The sequence below is a fragment of the Oryx dammah genome, unplaced genomic scaffold, assembly GCF_014754425.2.
Source record: "Oryx dammah isolate SB20612 unplaced genomic scaffold, SCBI_Odam_1.1 HiC_scaffold_8, whole genome shotgun sequence".
Classification (NCBI taxonomy): domain Eukaryota; kingdom Metazoa; phylum Chordata; class Mammalia; order Artiodactyla; family Bovidae; genus Oryx; species Oryx dammah.
This window is the reverse complement of record NW_024070192.1, coordinates 39,499,182-39,513,762: the sequence shown is the minus strand read 5'-3', so window position 1 is coordinate 39,513,762 and position 14,581 is coordinate 39,499,182. Positions and strand designations below refer to the sequence as shown.

The 14,581-nt window shown below is 52.8% G+C and overlaps 1 protein-coding gene and 1 pseudogene across 5 annotated transcripts in view; both read right to left on the bottom strand.

Moving 5' to 3' along the window:
* On the bottom strand, positions 1 to 5,893 carry LOC120866660 (annotated as a pseudogene).
* MYO1C (myosin IC) overlaps positions 4,639 to 14,581 on the bottom strand; it is a 23,963-nt gene continuing 14,020 nt past the window's right edge. For all 5 annotated transcript variants that reach the window (XM_040243803.1, XM_040243807.1, XM_040243806.1 and 2 more), the window contains exons 15-32: positions 13,318 to 13,412; positions 13,189 to 13,235; positions 12,992 to 13,072; positions 11,048 to 11,153; positions 10,837 to 10,954; positions 9,858 to 9,971; positions 9,706 to 9,782; positions 9,136 to 9,204; positions 8,955 to 9,039; positions 8,696 to 8,855; positions 8,336 to 8,419; positions 7,219 to 7,312; positions 7,065 to 7,120; positions 6,811 to 6,946; positions 6,659 to 6,729; positions 6,472 to 6,569; positions 6,299 to 6,398; positions 4,639 to 5,919 (exon numbers count right to left, since the gene is read on the bottom strand). In XM_040243803.1, coding sequence (XP_040099737.1) covers positions 5,893 to 5,919; positions 6,299 to 6,398; positions 6,472 to 6,569; positions 6,659 to 6,729; positions 6,811 to 6,946; positions 7,065 to 7,120; positions 7,219 to 7,312; positions 8,336 to 8,419; positions 8,696 to 8,855; positions 8,955 to 9,039; positions 9,136 to 9,204; positions 9,706 to 9,782; positions 9,858 to 9,971; positions 10,837 to 10,954; positions 11,048 to 11,153; positions 12,992 to 13,072; positions 13,189 to 13,235; positions 13,318 to 13,412 — 1,618 coding nt within the window. In that variant the 3' untranslated portion in view covers positions 4,639 to 5,892. The remainder of the gene's footprint in view (positions 5,920 to 6,298; positions 6,399 to 6,471; positions 6,570 to 6,658; positions 6,730 to 6,810; positions 6,947 to 7,064; positions 7,121 to 7,218; positions 7,313 to 8,335; positions 8,420 to 8,695; positions 8,856 to 8,954; positions 9,040 to 9,135; positions 9,205 to 9,705; positions 9,783 to 9,857; positions 9,972 to 10,836; positions 10,955 to 11,047; positions 11,154 to 12,991; positions 13,073 to 13,188; positions 13,236 to 13,317; positions 13,413 to 14,581) is intronic.

Here is a 14,581-nt window from a genome sequence, read left to right as displayed (position 1 = left end):
CACGGTCTTAGTTTTTTATTTTTATTCCCAAATTTCAGCCATTTATTTTTGTTTCACCTTTTAATTCCTATGGGGTTCATCAACTCTTTATCAGTGATGTTCTGACAAAGACCAATTTACATTAACTATGGTTATATACAACATATCAAGAGAGTACACAGGAAAATCACAACACAAGACTTCATCAGCTAAACAGAGTTTAAGTTTGCTCTTATGAAGACTTACAAGAAAACAAATACACTGAAGCATAAACAAACAAACAAAAAATCAGAGTAACACATTCCAGAAGGAAAGATACAATAAAAATCTTAATTTACAATATGTATAATTATATAGTTTATTACAATTAACACAACTCATGTACATAATATTAACATGGTTGTCATTCAGTTTGTTAAGCACGTCAACTACTGAAATGTTAAAACACAACGAAAGCTGTATTAACCAACAAGGGATCTAACTTAGCTCACTAGTTCAGGCTGAACATTCACTTGCCAAAGTACTTCAGGCATGCAAAAAACAGGGCTAACAGGTTTCATCTGTTCTTCTCCCAAAAGTGACAATCCAGCAATTCCAAACAGAGTATAAAAAGGATCTACCGTATGTCCTGGCCTATCTGCAAATCCTCCTGTTTCCTCATCTTGACATGGGAGGATGAAACTGCAGAGCTTTTCTCTATCAATCCAATGAAGCCTTCCAATTATCTTTAGGAAAGCCAACACCCACCATGAATAACATACGTCTGGTTACTTCTCTGGCCTTACATTGAGTCTGCCTGATGGAAGCTGTTTACAAAACCACCAACCAGGTAAATCAGAATTTACTTGGTGCAACTGACTAGTAATAGACAAGAATCCTGGCCAGCATGGGATTCAGAACCTGGCCTGCAACCAAATCCACCATCAAAGTTCATACATGATAAATTCAATTGCCTTTTCCACATTAATAGCATCCAACTTCCCCAATAGAGCCAAAGTTGCCATTGCACAAAAAGAGGATCTTGTATCAGTTTTCCCCCAAGTATCTCCAGCAAAAGAACCATCTTGTTTCTGTAGACTCTGAACATATTCCACAACTTTATTTATGTCGGTAACATTAATACTATCACAGAGGGTAAGTATCTGAGCAGCACTAAGAGTGTACAAAAGATGAGGACCATGTCCAATACTAACACTTATTCCACCACACTCGTGTTGACAAGACTTAACACATGTCAGAATTTCTTCTCTATTCATGCAATGCACTTGTCCGATGAGATCCGTTACGGTCAGACCCCAGTAGATGCCACTCATTCTCAAATACTCAGACATGCAATATTCATAATCATCTTTCTTTGAGCCATAGGATACAATATAATTTCCCTGCTTCTCCAGTAACAGGGTGTTAGGTGCATCTGACTTAATACTAACATCCTTCTGCCATGTACCCCCATCCACTCTCCTACTGATGTATCTAGACAGCAATACAAAACACGTCCACACTCACCATAACCCTGATCTTGGTTTTTCTAATGTTGAGTTTTAAGCCGGCTTTTTCACTCTCCTCTTTCACGTTCATCAAGAGGCTCTTTAGTTCTTCACTTTCTGCTGTAAGGGTGGTGTCATCTGCGTATCTGAGGCTATTGATATTTCTCCTGGCAATCTTGATTCCAGCTTGTGCTTCATCCAGCCCAGCGTTTCGCATGATGTGCGAGATAGTCATATGTTATGTGATATCTTGTTCTTTGGGGACTTCTGTCCCAGGTGATGAATCTACACCCCTCAGTAGGTAGCCTGACTCCTAATTAAACCTTTCATGACCTTTAACCCTGCACGTGCCATTGCCATTCCTCCTCCCTACAAAGGCGGCTCCCTTTGGGGAAAACAGCCTGAGGAGGAGCTCTGTAATTGCAGCTTTTAACACTTACTCTCTTTCTTCTGGAGGCAGCATTCTAATTTTCAGGGAAATCATCTCTCCCTAGTCTCTATCCTTGAGGTCAGGCGTGGTTTGTGCTTCTGTCTTGAGGGGGAGCAGTCACATGACCCAGGTCCAGTAGGCATATATCAGAATGAGCTCTGCTCCCAAACTACACCCGTTGGGGAAGGGGAGAGCACCTCATTCAAGCTGGTCCACTGAGAATCAGCTCTGAGACTTTCTTTTTAATTTTAATTTTATTTATTTATTTTTGGCTGTGCTGGGTCTGCTGCGCGGACTTTTCTATGGTTGCAGCACGTGGGCTCAGTAGTTGTGACTCCTGGGCTCCAGGGCATAGGCTCAGTAGTTATGGCGCACGGGCTTAGTTGCTTTGCAGCATGTGGGGTCTTCCTAGATCAGGGAATGAACCCATGTCTCTTGTATTGGCAGGCGGATTCTTCACTCACCACTGAGCTACGTGGGAAGCCCCACTGAGACTTTCAAATCACCGAGAAAGAGATACTTTCTGCTTCCGAGGCTGAATTCCCAAAGCCTGGGGCTGCCTATGGCTGCTGCTGACACCACACCCAAGGGGAGAGAGAATGGGCCTGAGAATGAAGCCGCCACACACATTCCTGAAAGTGAGCACCTGGAAGCCGACCCAGCCTGGAACTGTTAGGCTGCTAATGCTAATAGATGCCCTCTTCTGCTCAAGCCACTTTGCATTTGGTTTGTCATTTGCAGGGGAGTTCATAGACTGTCCTTTCAGATGGATGACCTCAAATGTCATCTTCTCTGTGAAGTGTTTGCAAATCCTCACCCCTACTTGAGTCAGTTTCTCACCAGTGTGCCCTTGAGGCCTGTACTTCCCAAATGGGCTGTGTTTCCATCTGCCAGCCCTGCCTGCTGGGCTAAGGGCCACATGGCAGGCGCTGTGTAATGTTTCCCCCTCCCCTGCCCCCTGGAAAGACCAGGTTGAGTGGCCCTTCCACAGACAGTCAGTGAAAGAGCAAGGCCATGTTGCAGCTACTGACCACTCCTGCCCTTTTCCCCGGGGAGGGAGCCCAGCCTCCTTCTGGGGACAAGGCAAAAATTATAATAATACAAGACCCCTGAAAGGATAGTTAGGGACTTTAGAAAGGTCATGTACACACTGCTCTACTCAAAATGGATAACCAATAAACAAATGGGACCTAATTAAACTTAAAAGCTTCTGCACAAGAAAGGAAACTATAAGCAAGGTGAAAAGACAGACTTCAGAATGGGAGAAAATAATAGCAAATCAAGCAATGACAAACAGCTAATCTCAAAAATATGCAAGCAACTCCTCCAGCTTAATTCCAGAAAAATAAACGACCCAATCAAAAAATGGGCCAAAGAACTAAATAGACATTTCTTCCAAAGAAGACATACAGATGACTAACAAACACATGAAAAGATGCTCAACATCACTCATCATCAGAGAAATGCAAATCAAAATCACAATGAGGTACCATTTCATGCCAGTCAGAATGGCTGTGACCCAAAAGTCTACAAGCAATAAATGCTGGAGAGGGTGTGGAGAAAACGGAATCCTCTTACACTGTTGGTGGGAATGCAAACTAGTACAGCCACTATGGAGAACAGTGTGGAGATTCCTTAAAAAACTGGAAATAGAACTGCCTTATGACCCAGCAATCCCACTGCTGGGCATACACACCAAGGAAACCAGAATTGAAAAAGACGCTTGTAACCCAATGTTCATCACAGCACTGTTTATGATAGCCAGGACATGGAAGCAACCTAGATGTCCATCAGCAGATGAATGGATAAGAAAGCTGTGGTACATATACACAATGGAGTATTACTCAGCCATTAAAAAGAAAACATTTGCATCAGTTCTAATGAGGTGGATGAAACTGAACCCTATTATAGAGTGAAGTAAGCCAGAAAGAAAAACACCAATACAGTATACTAACGCATATCTATGGAATTTAGAAAGATGGTAATGATAACCCTGTATGTGAGACAGCAAAAAAGACACAGATGTATAGAACAGTCTTTTGGACTCTGTGGGAGAGGGAAAAGGTGGGATGATTTGGGAGAATGGCATTGAAACATGTATAATATCATATATGAAACGAATCGCCAGTCCAGGTTCGATGCATGATACTGCATGCTTAGGGCTGGTGCACTGGGACGACCCAGAGGGATGGTACGGGGAGGGAGGAGGGAGGGGGGTTCAGGATGGGGAACACATGTATACCTGTGGCAGATTCATGTTGATGTATGGCAAAACCAATACAATATTGTAATTAACCTCCAATTAAAATAAAATTTAAAAAAGTGGATAACCAAGAAAGAATAAGAAAAACAAAAACAAAGATAAATAAATAAAATGGATAACCAACAAGGACCTACTCAGTGTATAAAACTCTGGAACTCTGTGGCAGCCTGGATGGGAGGAAGGTTTGGGGAAGTGGACACATGTATATATATGGCTGAGACCCTTTGTTATTCACCTGAAACTACCGTAACATTGTTAATTGGCTATTCCCCAATACAAAATTAAAAGTTTTGGGCAAAAAAAGAGTAATACAAGACCCTTGGTTGCCTTCTAGGGGGTCGTCTCTCTTTTATTTATTATTTTTGGCCACATCAAGTGGCCTGTGGGATCTTAGTTCCCTGACCAGGGATTGAACCCATGCCCCTTGCAGACCATCAGGGAAGTCCTTTCCTTTACTAACATTCACAAGGAGACCAATATTGGCAAACACATATTGCTTTATTTAGTGTTCCTCTGGACTGCAGAAGTGTCAGCAGTGGGCTGAGACCCGCAGAAGGGCAGAGGCAGCTGGGCAGCCCCCAGGCCCTCTGGGGAGTTGGGGGTGGGGGTGGGGGAGAAGCAGCAGAAAGAGGTGATGCCCCTGCAGCTCCTCCCAAGGCCAGCCCCTTCCCCAGGCTCCCAGGATAGGGAGGGGGGGTCAGGAGCCAGTGAAGGCCCTGCGTCCTTAACCTGGGGCCAGAGTATACAGATAGGGTGTTTGTCATCCTAAGGCATGGACTCAGGTGGGCACACTCCTCCCACCTGGTGGCCCCCAAGGCTGATTGCTGGTCAGGAAGCCACATGCACCCTTAAGACATGAGCCTGTTTCACGGGGCCCCCAGTCCCTGGGAGACGCAGTGAGGTGTGCTGAGGACAGTCTGGTTTTGCCCCAACCTGCTGGATCACCTTGGGCAAGTCCCTTCCCCTCTCTGGGCCTCTATCTCTTGCTCCGTCACACCAGAAGACTCAACTAGGTGATCTCCCAGTTGTCCAAATCCTCCGCTCTGAGAGTCTCCCCTTTACTCCAGGATGTCCTCAGGCTGGGCTGATATTAGAAGGGCATTTTTTAAGGCTGGACGGAGAGGCAGGCAAGGGTGGTTTTAGCCCCCAGGGCGATGTCAGAGTGGGCTACAGGTGGACAGGCAGACAGACAGACAAGGTGCCAAGGGAACGGGGAGGAGAAGGGGACCTGGGCAGAGAAGAGGGCACCAGGGCCCAGATCGCCCACCCTCTCGGCGACATTCCCTGCCCTGCTGAGTCAGGGAAAACACATCCAGTGTGTCTTGGCGGTGTCGGGGGTGGGGGTGGGGGGCAGACGGGGCAGGGAGGGGGGAACCGGTGGGAAGATGGCTTTTTTAAAAAATAGTTTCCTATAAAGCATCAAAAAAATCTCAGAGAAAAACCTCAGCAAAAGTTCCCTTCTCTCAAATATTTGGCATTGGCAGTGGGGCTGGCGTGGCTGCCTCTGGCCCCGGCTCTTCCTATTGCTGTGGCCCGGCCTGGCCCACTCCTGGGGCAGCTTCCTGCGCCCCTGCTGCCCCCTCGAGAGAGGGCCGAGCAGGAGGCGGGAGTTTGTCGGTGGGCTTCAAGGTGTCCCTGGGTCCCTGTCTGGAAGCTCGAGTCTTTGGTAGCTGGAAGGGAGGAGGGGATGAGCGAAGCACTGGGAGGCGAGAGGGGTCCAGCGGGCGCCTTCATCACCGCGAGTTCAGCCGCGGAGCCACCTGCGGGGACCAGGGGAGAAGTCCAGTGGTGAGCAGGAAGCAGAGGTGCTCCAGGCACTGGTCTTCGTGAGTTAGATACCTGGTAGTATACGCTGGAGCGGGGAGGGGGCAGGTCCGGAGGCCTCGGTGCTGGAGACTCAGCCCTTAGATCCTACTACCCCGACGAGAGTGGGCCTCTCTTCCCAAGCAGCATATCCCCTGCCACCTCCCCATGCTGCCCTCTTTATGACCCTCTGCACTGGTCTCTGGCGCTCAGTGGGCAATGTGATGAAGGGTGCCTTCTGGATCGAGACCCACAGTGAGGTGCCCAGGCTCTGTCCAGGACGGCCGAAGGAGGAAGGCCTGGCCCCCAGAGGCTCTGCCCCAGCCCCACACTCACCACAGCCAGGTGCCCGTTCTTGGCCTTGGTGATGAGCAGCTCCGAGCCGGGTGTGAAGTCAATGATGCCATCCCTGCCGGGCCCCCCTGCGAACGTGATGCTGCAGACAAGGGGGTGTGTGAGGCCTGCCCCCTGTGCATGCACGGCCCGCTCAGCAGCCCTCCCTGCCTCACCTGCCCTGGTTGATGTTGATGTTGTTCACTCGGTCAGCGCTGAGGGCCGTCTTGGTCAGGGTCTCGATCACGTGGTCACTCTGCAGCACCACGTCCCCCTGGGGGCCCACACAGGGACAGGGGTCAGGCCCTGCCCAGTGCTTAGAGGACCCGTCCCCTCCCCGCCTCCCCAGGCCCCGAGGGGCACCTTCTGCTTATTGTCCTCACGCTGCACGTGGAGCACAAAGAGGCTGTCGCTCAGGCTGCTGACAGAGATTCCTGGGGGGGAAAGGGCAGAGGTCAGGGATCAAGGGGCAGAGCAGGGCCCCCTCTCTGGACCCAACCTGGACTCGGGCTCACCGGTCAGGTTGGTGTACTCTATCCTCTGCTTGACCTTGGCGTCCTCCACAATGACCACGGCATTGGGCGTCAGCAGCAGCTGCCGGGAGCGCGGCTTGTAGCCCTTGCGGTCGTACTTCACGACGGGCACGGCGTACTGGGGACAGAGGGTGGGTGAGGGACCTCTTCACCCCCTGCCCAGGCCCCAACCCCCACCCGCGCAGCCCTTGAGCAGCTGAACTGTGTGGGATTGAGGGCTGCCGGCAGGGTCTCACCTGGATGGGCTCCGAGCCCAGGGCCTGCAGCACTCTGGGGTTGATCTCATCTGCACCTGCAACCCAGACAGGGGAGCGAAGGGGGTGTGAGCAGAGGAGAGAGGGGACCAGGCTGCTGATGGAGGGTTTGTGCACTGGAGGGGTGGGGGCTCACCGAGCCGCGTGCTGATGAAGAGTCTGGGGACACTCTGGGGGTAATTGTCCTTCTTGCCCTTGAAGATCTCACTCGCGACAGCCTTTTGCTGCAGCTGAGGAGACAACAACAAAGAGGGCGAGGGATGTCAGAGAGGTGGGGCCGTCACAGCAGAGCAGGAGCCTGCTGAGACAGGAGCTGAGACCACCTCCCTCACCCTCTCTCTGGCCCTCAAAGCAGGAGGCTAAGCCCTGCCACCAACACTCCCCTTCAGCCCCTTCTCTTACCCCCGTGCCCACCCACCGAGGCAGAGGCCTCTCCAGAAGGGTCATGACAATGCTGTCAGGGTCCAGGCCCCACTTCCGGAGTTATTCCACCATCACAGGCCCTGGAGCCCCCGAGATTCAGCTCTGGCCTGAGATCTTAAAATTGGCTGACACTAATGCTCAGAACTACTGTGGGGCTTCCCTGGCAGTCCTGTGATTAAGAATCCACCTTGCAATGCAGGGGACATCAGTTTAATCCCTGATCTGAGAAGATCTTAACATGCCTTGGAGCAACTAAGCCCATGAGTCTGTGCCCTAGAGCCCGGGAACCACAACTACTGAAGCCCGGAGCCTGTGCTCGGCAACAAGAGAAGCCACCGCAACAAGAAGCCTGTGCACCGCAGCTGGAGAGTAGCCCCCACTCAGTGCAATGAGAGAAAATCCTGAGCACAGCAATGATGAGCCAGCATAGCCAAAAACAAATAAAATTATGGCAAAAAAAAAAAAAACAACTACTATTGCAGGTTAACTCTGCTGGATGGGTCCTTCATCATCATCCAATACCGAGTTAGCAAATACAAGGCCCATCAGTCACCAATGTCTCTCTGGAATTATTCTAACAGACCGATGCTGCAGCCTTTTTGACACAGGACTCTGGGCAGCCTCGACCAGTCCAGTGCAGCTGCTCTAGAAGACAAACTCTATTTGCCTTGCAAAATCTACTCCAGTCTCCGCTTCACACAGGAGGCCAGACAAAGGCCTGGATCAATTCAAGGTTGCACGGTAAGTCAGGGCAAAGGTCCTCCAGGCCAGCTCTCTTCCAGTACCGCCCCCCACCCCGCCCCCCCAGTGCCTGCCTCCCAGCCCCATACCTGCTGCTTCCATTCAGGGCTGATGCTCCGGCAGTATTTCCACACCATGTTCTTCCGGCACAGCTCCCGCAGCAGCTCTGAGGCCTGTGGGCAAGAGGGAGGTCAGGGCACCCAGGCAGCCTGGCTCCCTTCCCTCTGCAGACAACAGGCACGTGCCCATCATCGGGTCTTGGCCTAAGTGGCAACCCCCTCAACCTGGACCACCCTTCCATTCCTGAATTGTTTCTCTGCAAAGAACTCGCTCTCCATGGCCCAGCTCCAAGTCCCTTCCCTTCCCATGGATCCTCGGGTCACATGGTTATTAGGTCCCTCCGCTAGGTGAGTTGGTGGTCCCCCAGTCAGCAGGGAGAGCCCACGGACCTCACGGAGGGCAGGTGGGGGCGTGGGCCAAGAAGTGTCCAGAATATTCCGGGGCAGCTGCCGCCGAAGGTTGAGCAGAAAAGAGGTGCGCACGTGGTCCACGAAGAAGGCATTCTCGGGGCAACGGGGTGCATGGCGCAGGATGAAGCCCTGGATGAGCCTGGGGCCGGGGGTCCGACATGGGTGGAGGTGAGAAGCCTGGTAGCGGACCTGCCCCCACACCCTGCTCTGCAGCCCCTGCGTGGCGCCCAGTGCTCACCGCCGGATGGTCTGTGCCGCCCACTTCCTCTTGGCCGCCTTCCTCCGGCCCAGCGTTCCTCGCCACCATGACTGGATGCAGATCGCTGTGGAGACCACAAATGGCTGACCTCTATCTCTTCCCATGGTGGCCCACCCTAGCCCCAGCCCTCACCGTCCTGAAGACCTCTGGGCACCCGAACCTGATCGCTTCACCCGGAGGAATTTCTGCCGGCAGTGAAAGCCCCTCCAGGTGGCCTGGATCTTCGTGGCTGTGGTTGGGAAAGAAAGTCACTTGGCCAGAGCGCAAGGGACCCAGCTGGGGGCCTGGCCCTGTTAAGAGCTCACTGAGTAAGGGGAATGGCTGAGCCAGCTTCAAGTGCAAGGATAAATAAGTGAAGCAGAGTACACGAAAGGGCAAGGGCTGGTCTGGTGCTTAAGACTTTGCCTTGCAATGCAGGGAACATGGGTTCAATCCTTGGTTGGGGAACTAAGATCCCACAGACCATGGGGCAACTAAGCTTGAGCTGTGCAACGAGAGAAGCCTGTACGTTGCAACAAAGACCCAGAGTAGCCAAAAGAAAAAAAAGAAAGAGTGAGAGAGGGAGCAAAGCAATGTGGGAACATGCTGAGTGTGTGTCCAGGAGCAGATGAGGCGGGCAGCCCGATGTGGGCGTGGCAGACATCCGGGAGAAGAAGCCTGAATACAGCAATTTCTTTCCCAGTTCCCAGAACGACCCCACTGGACAGGATGGGTGGGGCCCCTCGCTCACCCAGGCTCTGTCGTCGGATCTCCAAGGCGTCCTCTGTGGCAAACAGGGTCTTGGGGAAGCGGATGAAGATCTTGGTCCTGGGAGGGCAGCAGTGATCAGCCCCTGGTTGCCACCCCCGTACCCCTCAAACCCCAGGCATGGGCGCCACTCACCTGCCCATCTTGTACTCTTCCGGCTTGTAGCCCAGGTGCCTGGCCAGCACAGTCACCCCATCCTGGGGCCGTCCTGTCCACATGGGCCATGTCTCTGGGCACAGTGACTTGTACCTGGCGACAGGAGGAGCAGAAATGTACCCAGCGCCCCCGCTCCCACCAGCGCTCTTCTCTGGGAGCGCAGATCAGCTTTCCTGATCCCACCGACTCTCAGGTCACAGAAAGTCGGGGAGGTAGCTCTGTTACTACCCCTACTTTAAAGATGAGAAAATTGAGGTTTCTCATCTGAGATCCAACCAGTCAATCCTAAAGAAAATCAATCCTGAATATTCACTGGAAGGACTGATGCTGACGCTGAAACTCCAATCCTTTGGCCACCTGATGTGAAGAACTGACTCATTGGAAAAGACCCTGATACTGGGAAAAGATTGAAGGCAGGAAGAGAAGGGGCCAACAGAGGATGAGATGGTTGGATGGCATCACCGACTTGATAGACAGGAATTTGAGTAAGCTCTGAAAGTTGGTGATGGACAGAGGAGCCTGGAGTGCTGCAGTCCATGGGGTCGCAAAGAGTTGGACTGAGAGACTGGACTGAACTGAATATCTGCCTAAGGTCACGGGCCTAGAAAGACATGCCTGGTGACTCCTCAGACCCCTGACTCGGGATAACCATGAAGTTGCTTTCTGAGCTGACTGCAAACTGTCGCCTTCACAGGCTTTTACTGTCTCTACTGGTGATAGGTATGTGAATGCATGCCTCATTGGACCCCTGACAGCTGCTCTGTGAGGCCAGGGCCTGGGTGTGGGGAGGGCTGGTCTTTGCCCTCTCAAGCTTAACATTAGGCCTGCACCATGGAGGGACCCCTGGCGTGGCTCCCACCACAGCTGAGGGCTGTCCTCCCAGAGGCTCCCCCCGCCCCCCTCCCACCCCTTCCCCCCCTCCCCTTCCCCCTGGCGCCAAGCCAGGCCCCGCCCCCACCTCTGCAGGAAAGCCTCGTATTTGCGGCGGTAGGCAAAGCCGGCTCTGCGCACGCGCAGGTTCTCCATCAGCCCTAGGTACTTCACCTGGTGCCGGATCAGCACCTCATCAAAGCGGCCTGGGGGCAGAGATCACCAGCTGGTCAGCCGGCTTTGACCGGCCTCTGCAGGGGAGGCCCAGCCCCCACCGGCCTACGGGGCGGAGGGCCTACCGGGCTGCTTGGAGTCATTGGGCTTGATGCAGCGGACATAGGCAGGCTCCTTTGACTTCAAGATCTCTACCAGCTCCAGGAGGCTCATCTTGAATTGGGTGGCCACCTGGTCAGCCAAGATGAACAACAGGAAGGTTGGTCGTAGCTGGGCTGAGGCCACGGACCCCTGCAAATGCCCCTCCCTGCGCAGAACCCCACAGACACCCCTCCCTGGGGCAAAACACCACCAGTTCCCACAGCTACCCCTGCCCTTCGTAGACCTTTTTTTTTAAAAAATTACGATTCTTTATTGCAGCATCTGCAAAGGCCAGATTTCTGAAGCTGATTAAGATGGTGCTGCATTTCCAAGTGAAATGTTACAAGTTTTCTGTCTGTGGGGTAGGGGATAGCAGGAAGGGTCTTCGGGAAATAACCCTTCAGCTGAGAAGGAAAGGACAAGTAGGAAACAGCCAGAGGAAGAGAGGCAGAACGGCATTCGGGCAGAGCAATAGAGTGAGCGAAGGCTTGGTGTACACAGGGAACTACAAGCTGCAAGGATCTAGGTGGGGAGTAAAAAAGAGCATCAGAGAGGCAGGATCATGGTAGGACTCGGGAACCACATTAGGGAGACTGAACTTTATCCTGAGGGAAAGAGGGAGCCAAAGAGGAATCTGGAGGGAGAGAGGCACAGGAACAGATCTGCCGTTTGGAGTATCTCTATAGCACATAGGGGGAGGGTGGTTGGTAAGAACAGGTGGGAAGACAGAAGACCAGGGAGGAAGCTGACTGGCTCAGAGGACTAGAACTGGAATAAGGGTTATGGGGAGGGGTGAAAGGAAGGGGTTTTCAGGCAGCAAAAACCGGCAAGATCCAGCAGTTGGTAGTATGAGGGCAATGGGGGTGGCTAAGGATTCAAGGATACGGCCCAGGCTTCTGTCTTTCAGGACTGGGTGGAGGATGGTCCTTGCCTTGAGTTAGGGAAACAGGAGATGCATGCCTGGGACACTGGACAGTCAGGGTGCATCATAGACTAGTGGGGTCTGGAGCAGCTGCGGGTCCCTGGGAGGGGTCAATGGAATCTCTGGTCTGCTGGAGAGGCCTGGACAGGAGTGGGTGTGTCCTCACGAGGGTGGGGCTGAGAACCATCAGGGAAGGGGTGGGGTTGGGGAACTGAGGACAGGGTCCCAGGGAGTCAGACTCTGGGCAACACTGCCTCCACAGCCTCCCTGCCAGCATGTCTTGGCCTGCAGCTCCCTGGCTTCCACCTCTCCCTGACCTTGCTCGTCCTGGGACTGCCCTCCCCTCCCCCTGCCAAGCCTGGCAGCCACACCTCTGGGCACAGCTCACTGGATGGAGCATTCCCCTCGTCTGGCACCACTGGCCAGATCTGCCTTCCCCCCGTTGCTCTCCTTGAAAATGGCACTTTGTGGTCCACTTCCTGGTCTTTTTTGGACTGTGTTCCTGTGTGGGGCTCTGCAGGGCCCTCCCATACGTCTGACAAGCATCTATACTCATTCCCAAGTTACCTCAGATGCTTCCTCCTCCAGGAAGCTTTCCCTGACTCCCCTCCCCTCTTCACTTCCGCAGGCAATTTGCTGCTCCCTATTGTAAGTTGCCATAGCACCCATGCACATTTCTAGGACAGCATGTGTTCATTTTTATATCCTAAGCGCCTAGTAATGTCCACTACAAGTATCTTCTGCAGGGGAGTGAATGCATGCAAGCGCCCACACAGACACAGGTGTGCATACGCGCATCCACACTTAAGAGACGTTACACACCCAGACACCCATCAAAGTGGCACAGATGCACCCACGGGCAGCCTCCCAGACACACACAAATGTGCACCCAGGCGCCAGCAAACACACGGACTCACACACACACTGCCAGCTCCCAGCTCAAGTGGGCAATGGGCCCGCTCACGTGTGCACGCACACTCCCCCTGGGGTCCCCCCGCCTTCACACCGTCTCTGGCCGCTTCTTGTCGCTGAGCTCACTCCGGTCGAAGCACTGGCTCAGGATGGGATTCTCTGAGCTGCACATGGTCTGTGAGGGCAGGGCAGGGGTCATGGAGGAAGAACATGGACAGGCCGGTCAGCTTTCTGGGGCAGAGATCATTCAGAGCCCAGACCCCCAGCCCTCTCCCTGGAGGTCCTCCTCACCTCCTTCAGGTTCCGGAAGAGAAGGTCATTGTTTTTATCCAGAAACCCTGAGGGGAGAGAGCAGAAGTGAGAGGAGGCAGAGCCCCTCTCCCAGCCCACCCGGGGGGGACACAGCCCCAGGGTGCTCACCGGTCACGTTGTAGGTCACCTCCCCAGCATAGTGCAGGAGGCGGAACTCCCCGCGGTCTAGAGACTTCCTGGTCCGCTGGTCCGCCAGCTTGTGCCTGGGGCGACAGGGAGAGGAAGCTGCCAATGGCTGGCCCGAGCCAGGCCCCTGTCTGCTGAAGAGACTTCAAGAGAGGAACCAGGCATCCAGTAGGAAACCAGCAGGGCGGGGCCTCCTCCCGCACAGAGGCCACCACAGAGGCTCAGAGAGGTAGATGGCCTTGTCCGGGGTCACATAGTACCAGGACCAGGACCTCAGCCTCCACGCTGCCAGGGCTCGCAGGATGGATGGCTATTTGGTGTTACCTTTGGCTGTTGCGTGGCTCCACTCAGAGTGCTGAGTGCTGCCCACTACATTTTAAGAATGGAATCAGCCCCCAGGAGACTGCTGCTGCTGCTAAGTCACTTCAATCATGTCCGACTCTGTGTGACCCCGTAGACGGCAGCCCACCAGGCTCCCCTGTCCCTGGAATTCTCCAGGTGAGAACACTGGAGTGGGTTGCCATTTCCTTCTCCAATGCATGAAAGTGACAAGTGAAAGTGAAGTCGCTCAGTCGTGTCGGACTCTTCGAGACCCCATGGACTGCACCCTCCCAGGCTCTTCCGTCCATGGGATTTTCCAGGCAAGAGTCCTGGAGTGGGGTGCCATTGCCTTCTCGCCTTAAGCATGTTTATACCCTTTTGCCCATTTTCTACTTTTAAAGAAAAATTCCAAGCAACTAACCAGAGACCAGGCAGAGATTTAAGGCCCAGCAGTAGATATTCTGTTTTCCCAGCAGAAAACCAGAGGCTGGACAGGGCCCCAAGAGGCCGGGTGAGAGCAGTAGTGTGTCTGTGTGTTAGAGCTGCCGGAGGAAGTGTTTTGAGGAGTTTTCTGTTTGATGATACAGGAAGATACTCAGGATATAACATTATCCTGAGTCCTATATACAATAAGCTCTCAACCGCAAAAAAGAAAAAAAAATATATAGAAAAAGGCAGGAAGAAAACGTCTCAGATTATTAACAGTGGTGACCTCTGGGTGACAGGCTTACAAGTGGCTTTTGCGCACGTTCCAACTTTTCTCTGAGGAGGGATGTTCTTTTTACAAACAGAAAAAAAGGTGTTTTTCTTTTTTTTTTTTTTTCAGGCAAGGCTTTACTGGGACTCCTGTTGCAGCCCGTGGGGAATGAGAACAAACAGGTTCCTTGCTTGCTCGCCCCAGAAAAAAATTGCTCAGGAATTCCCT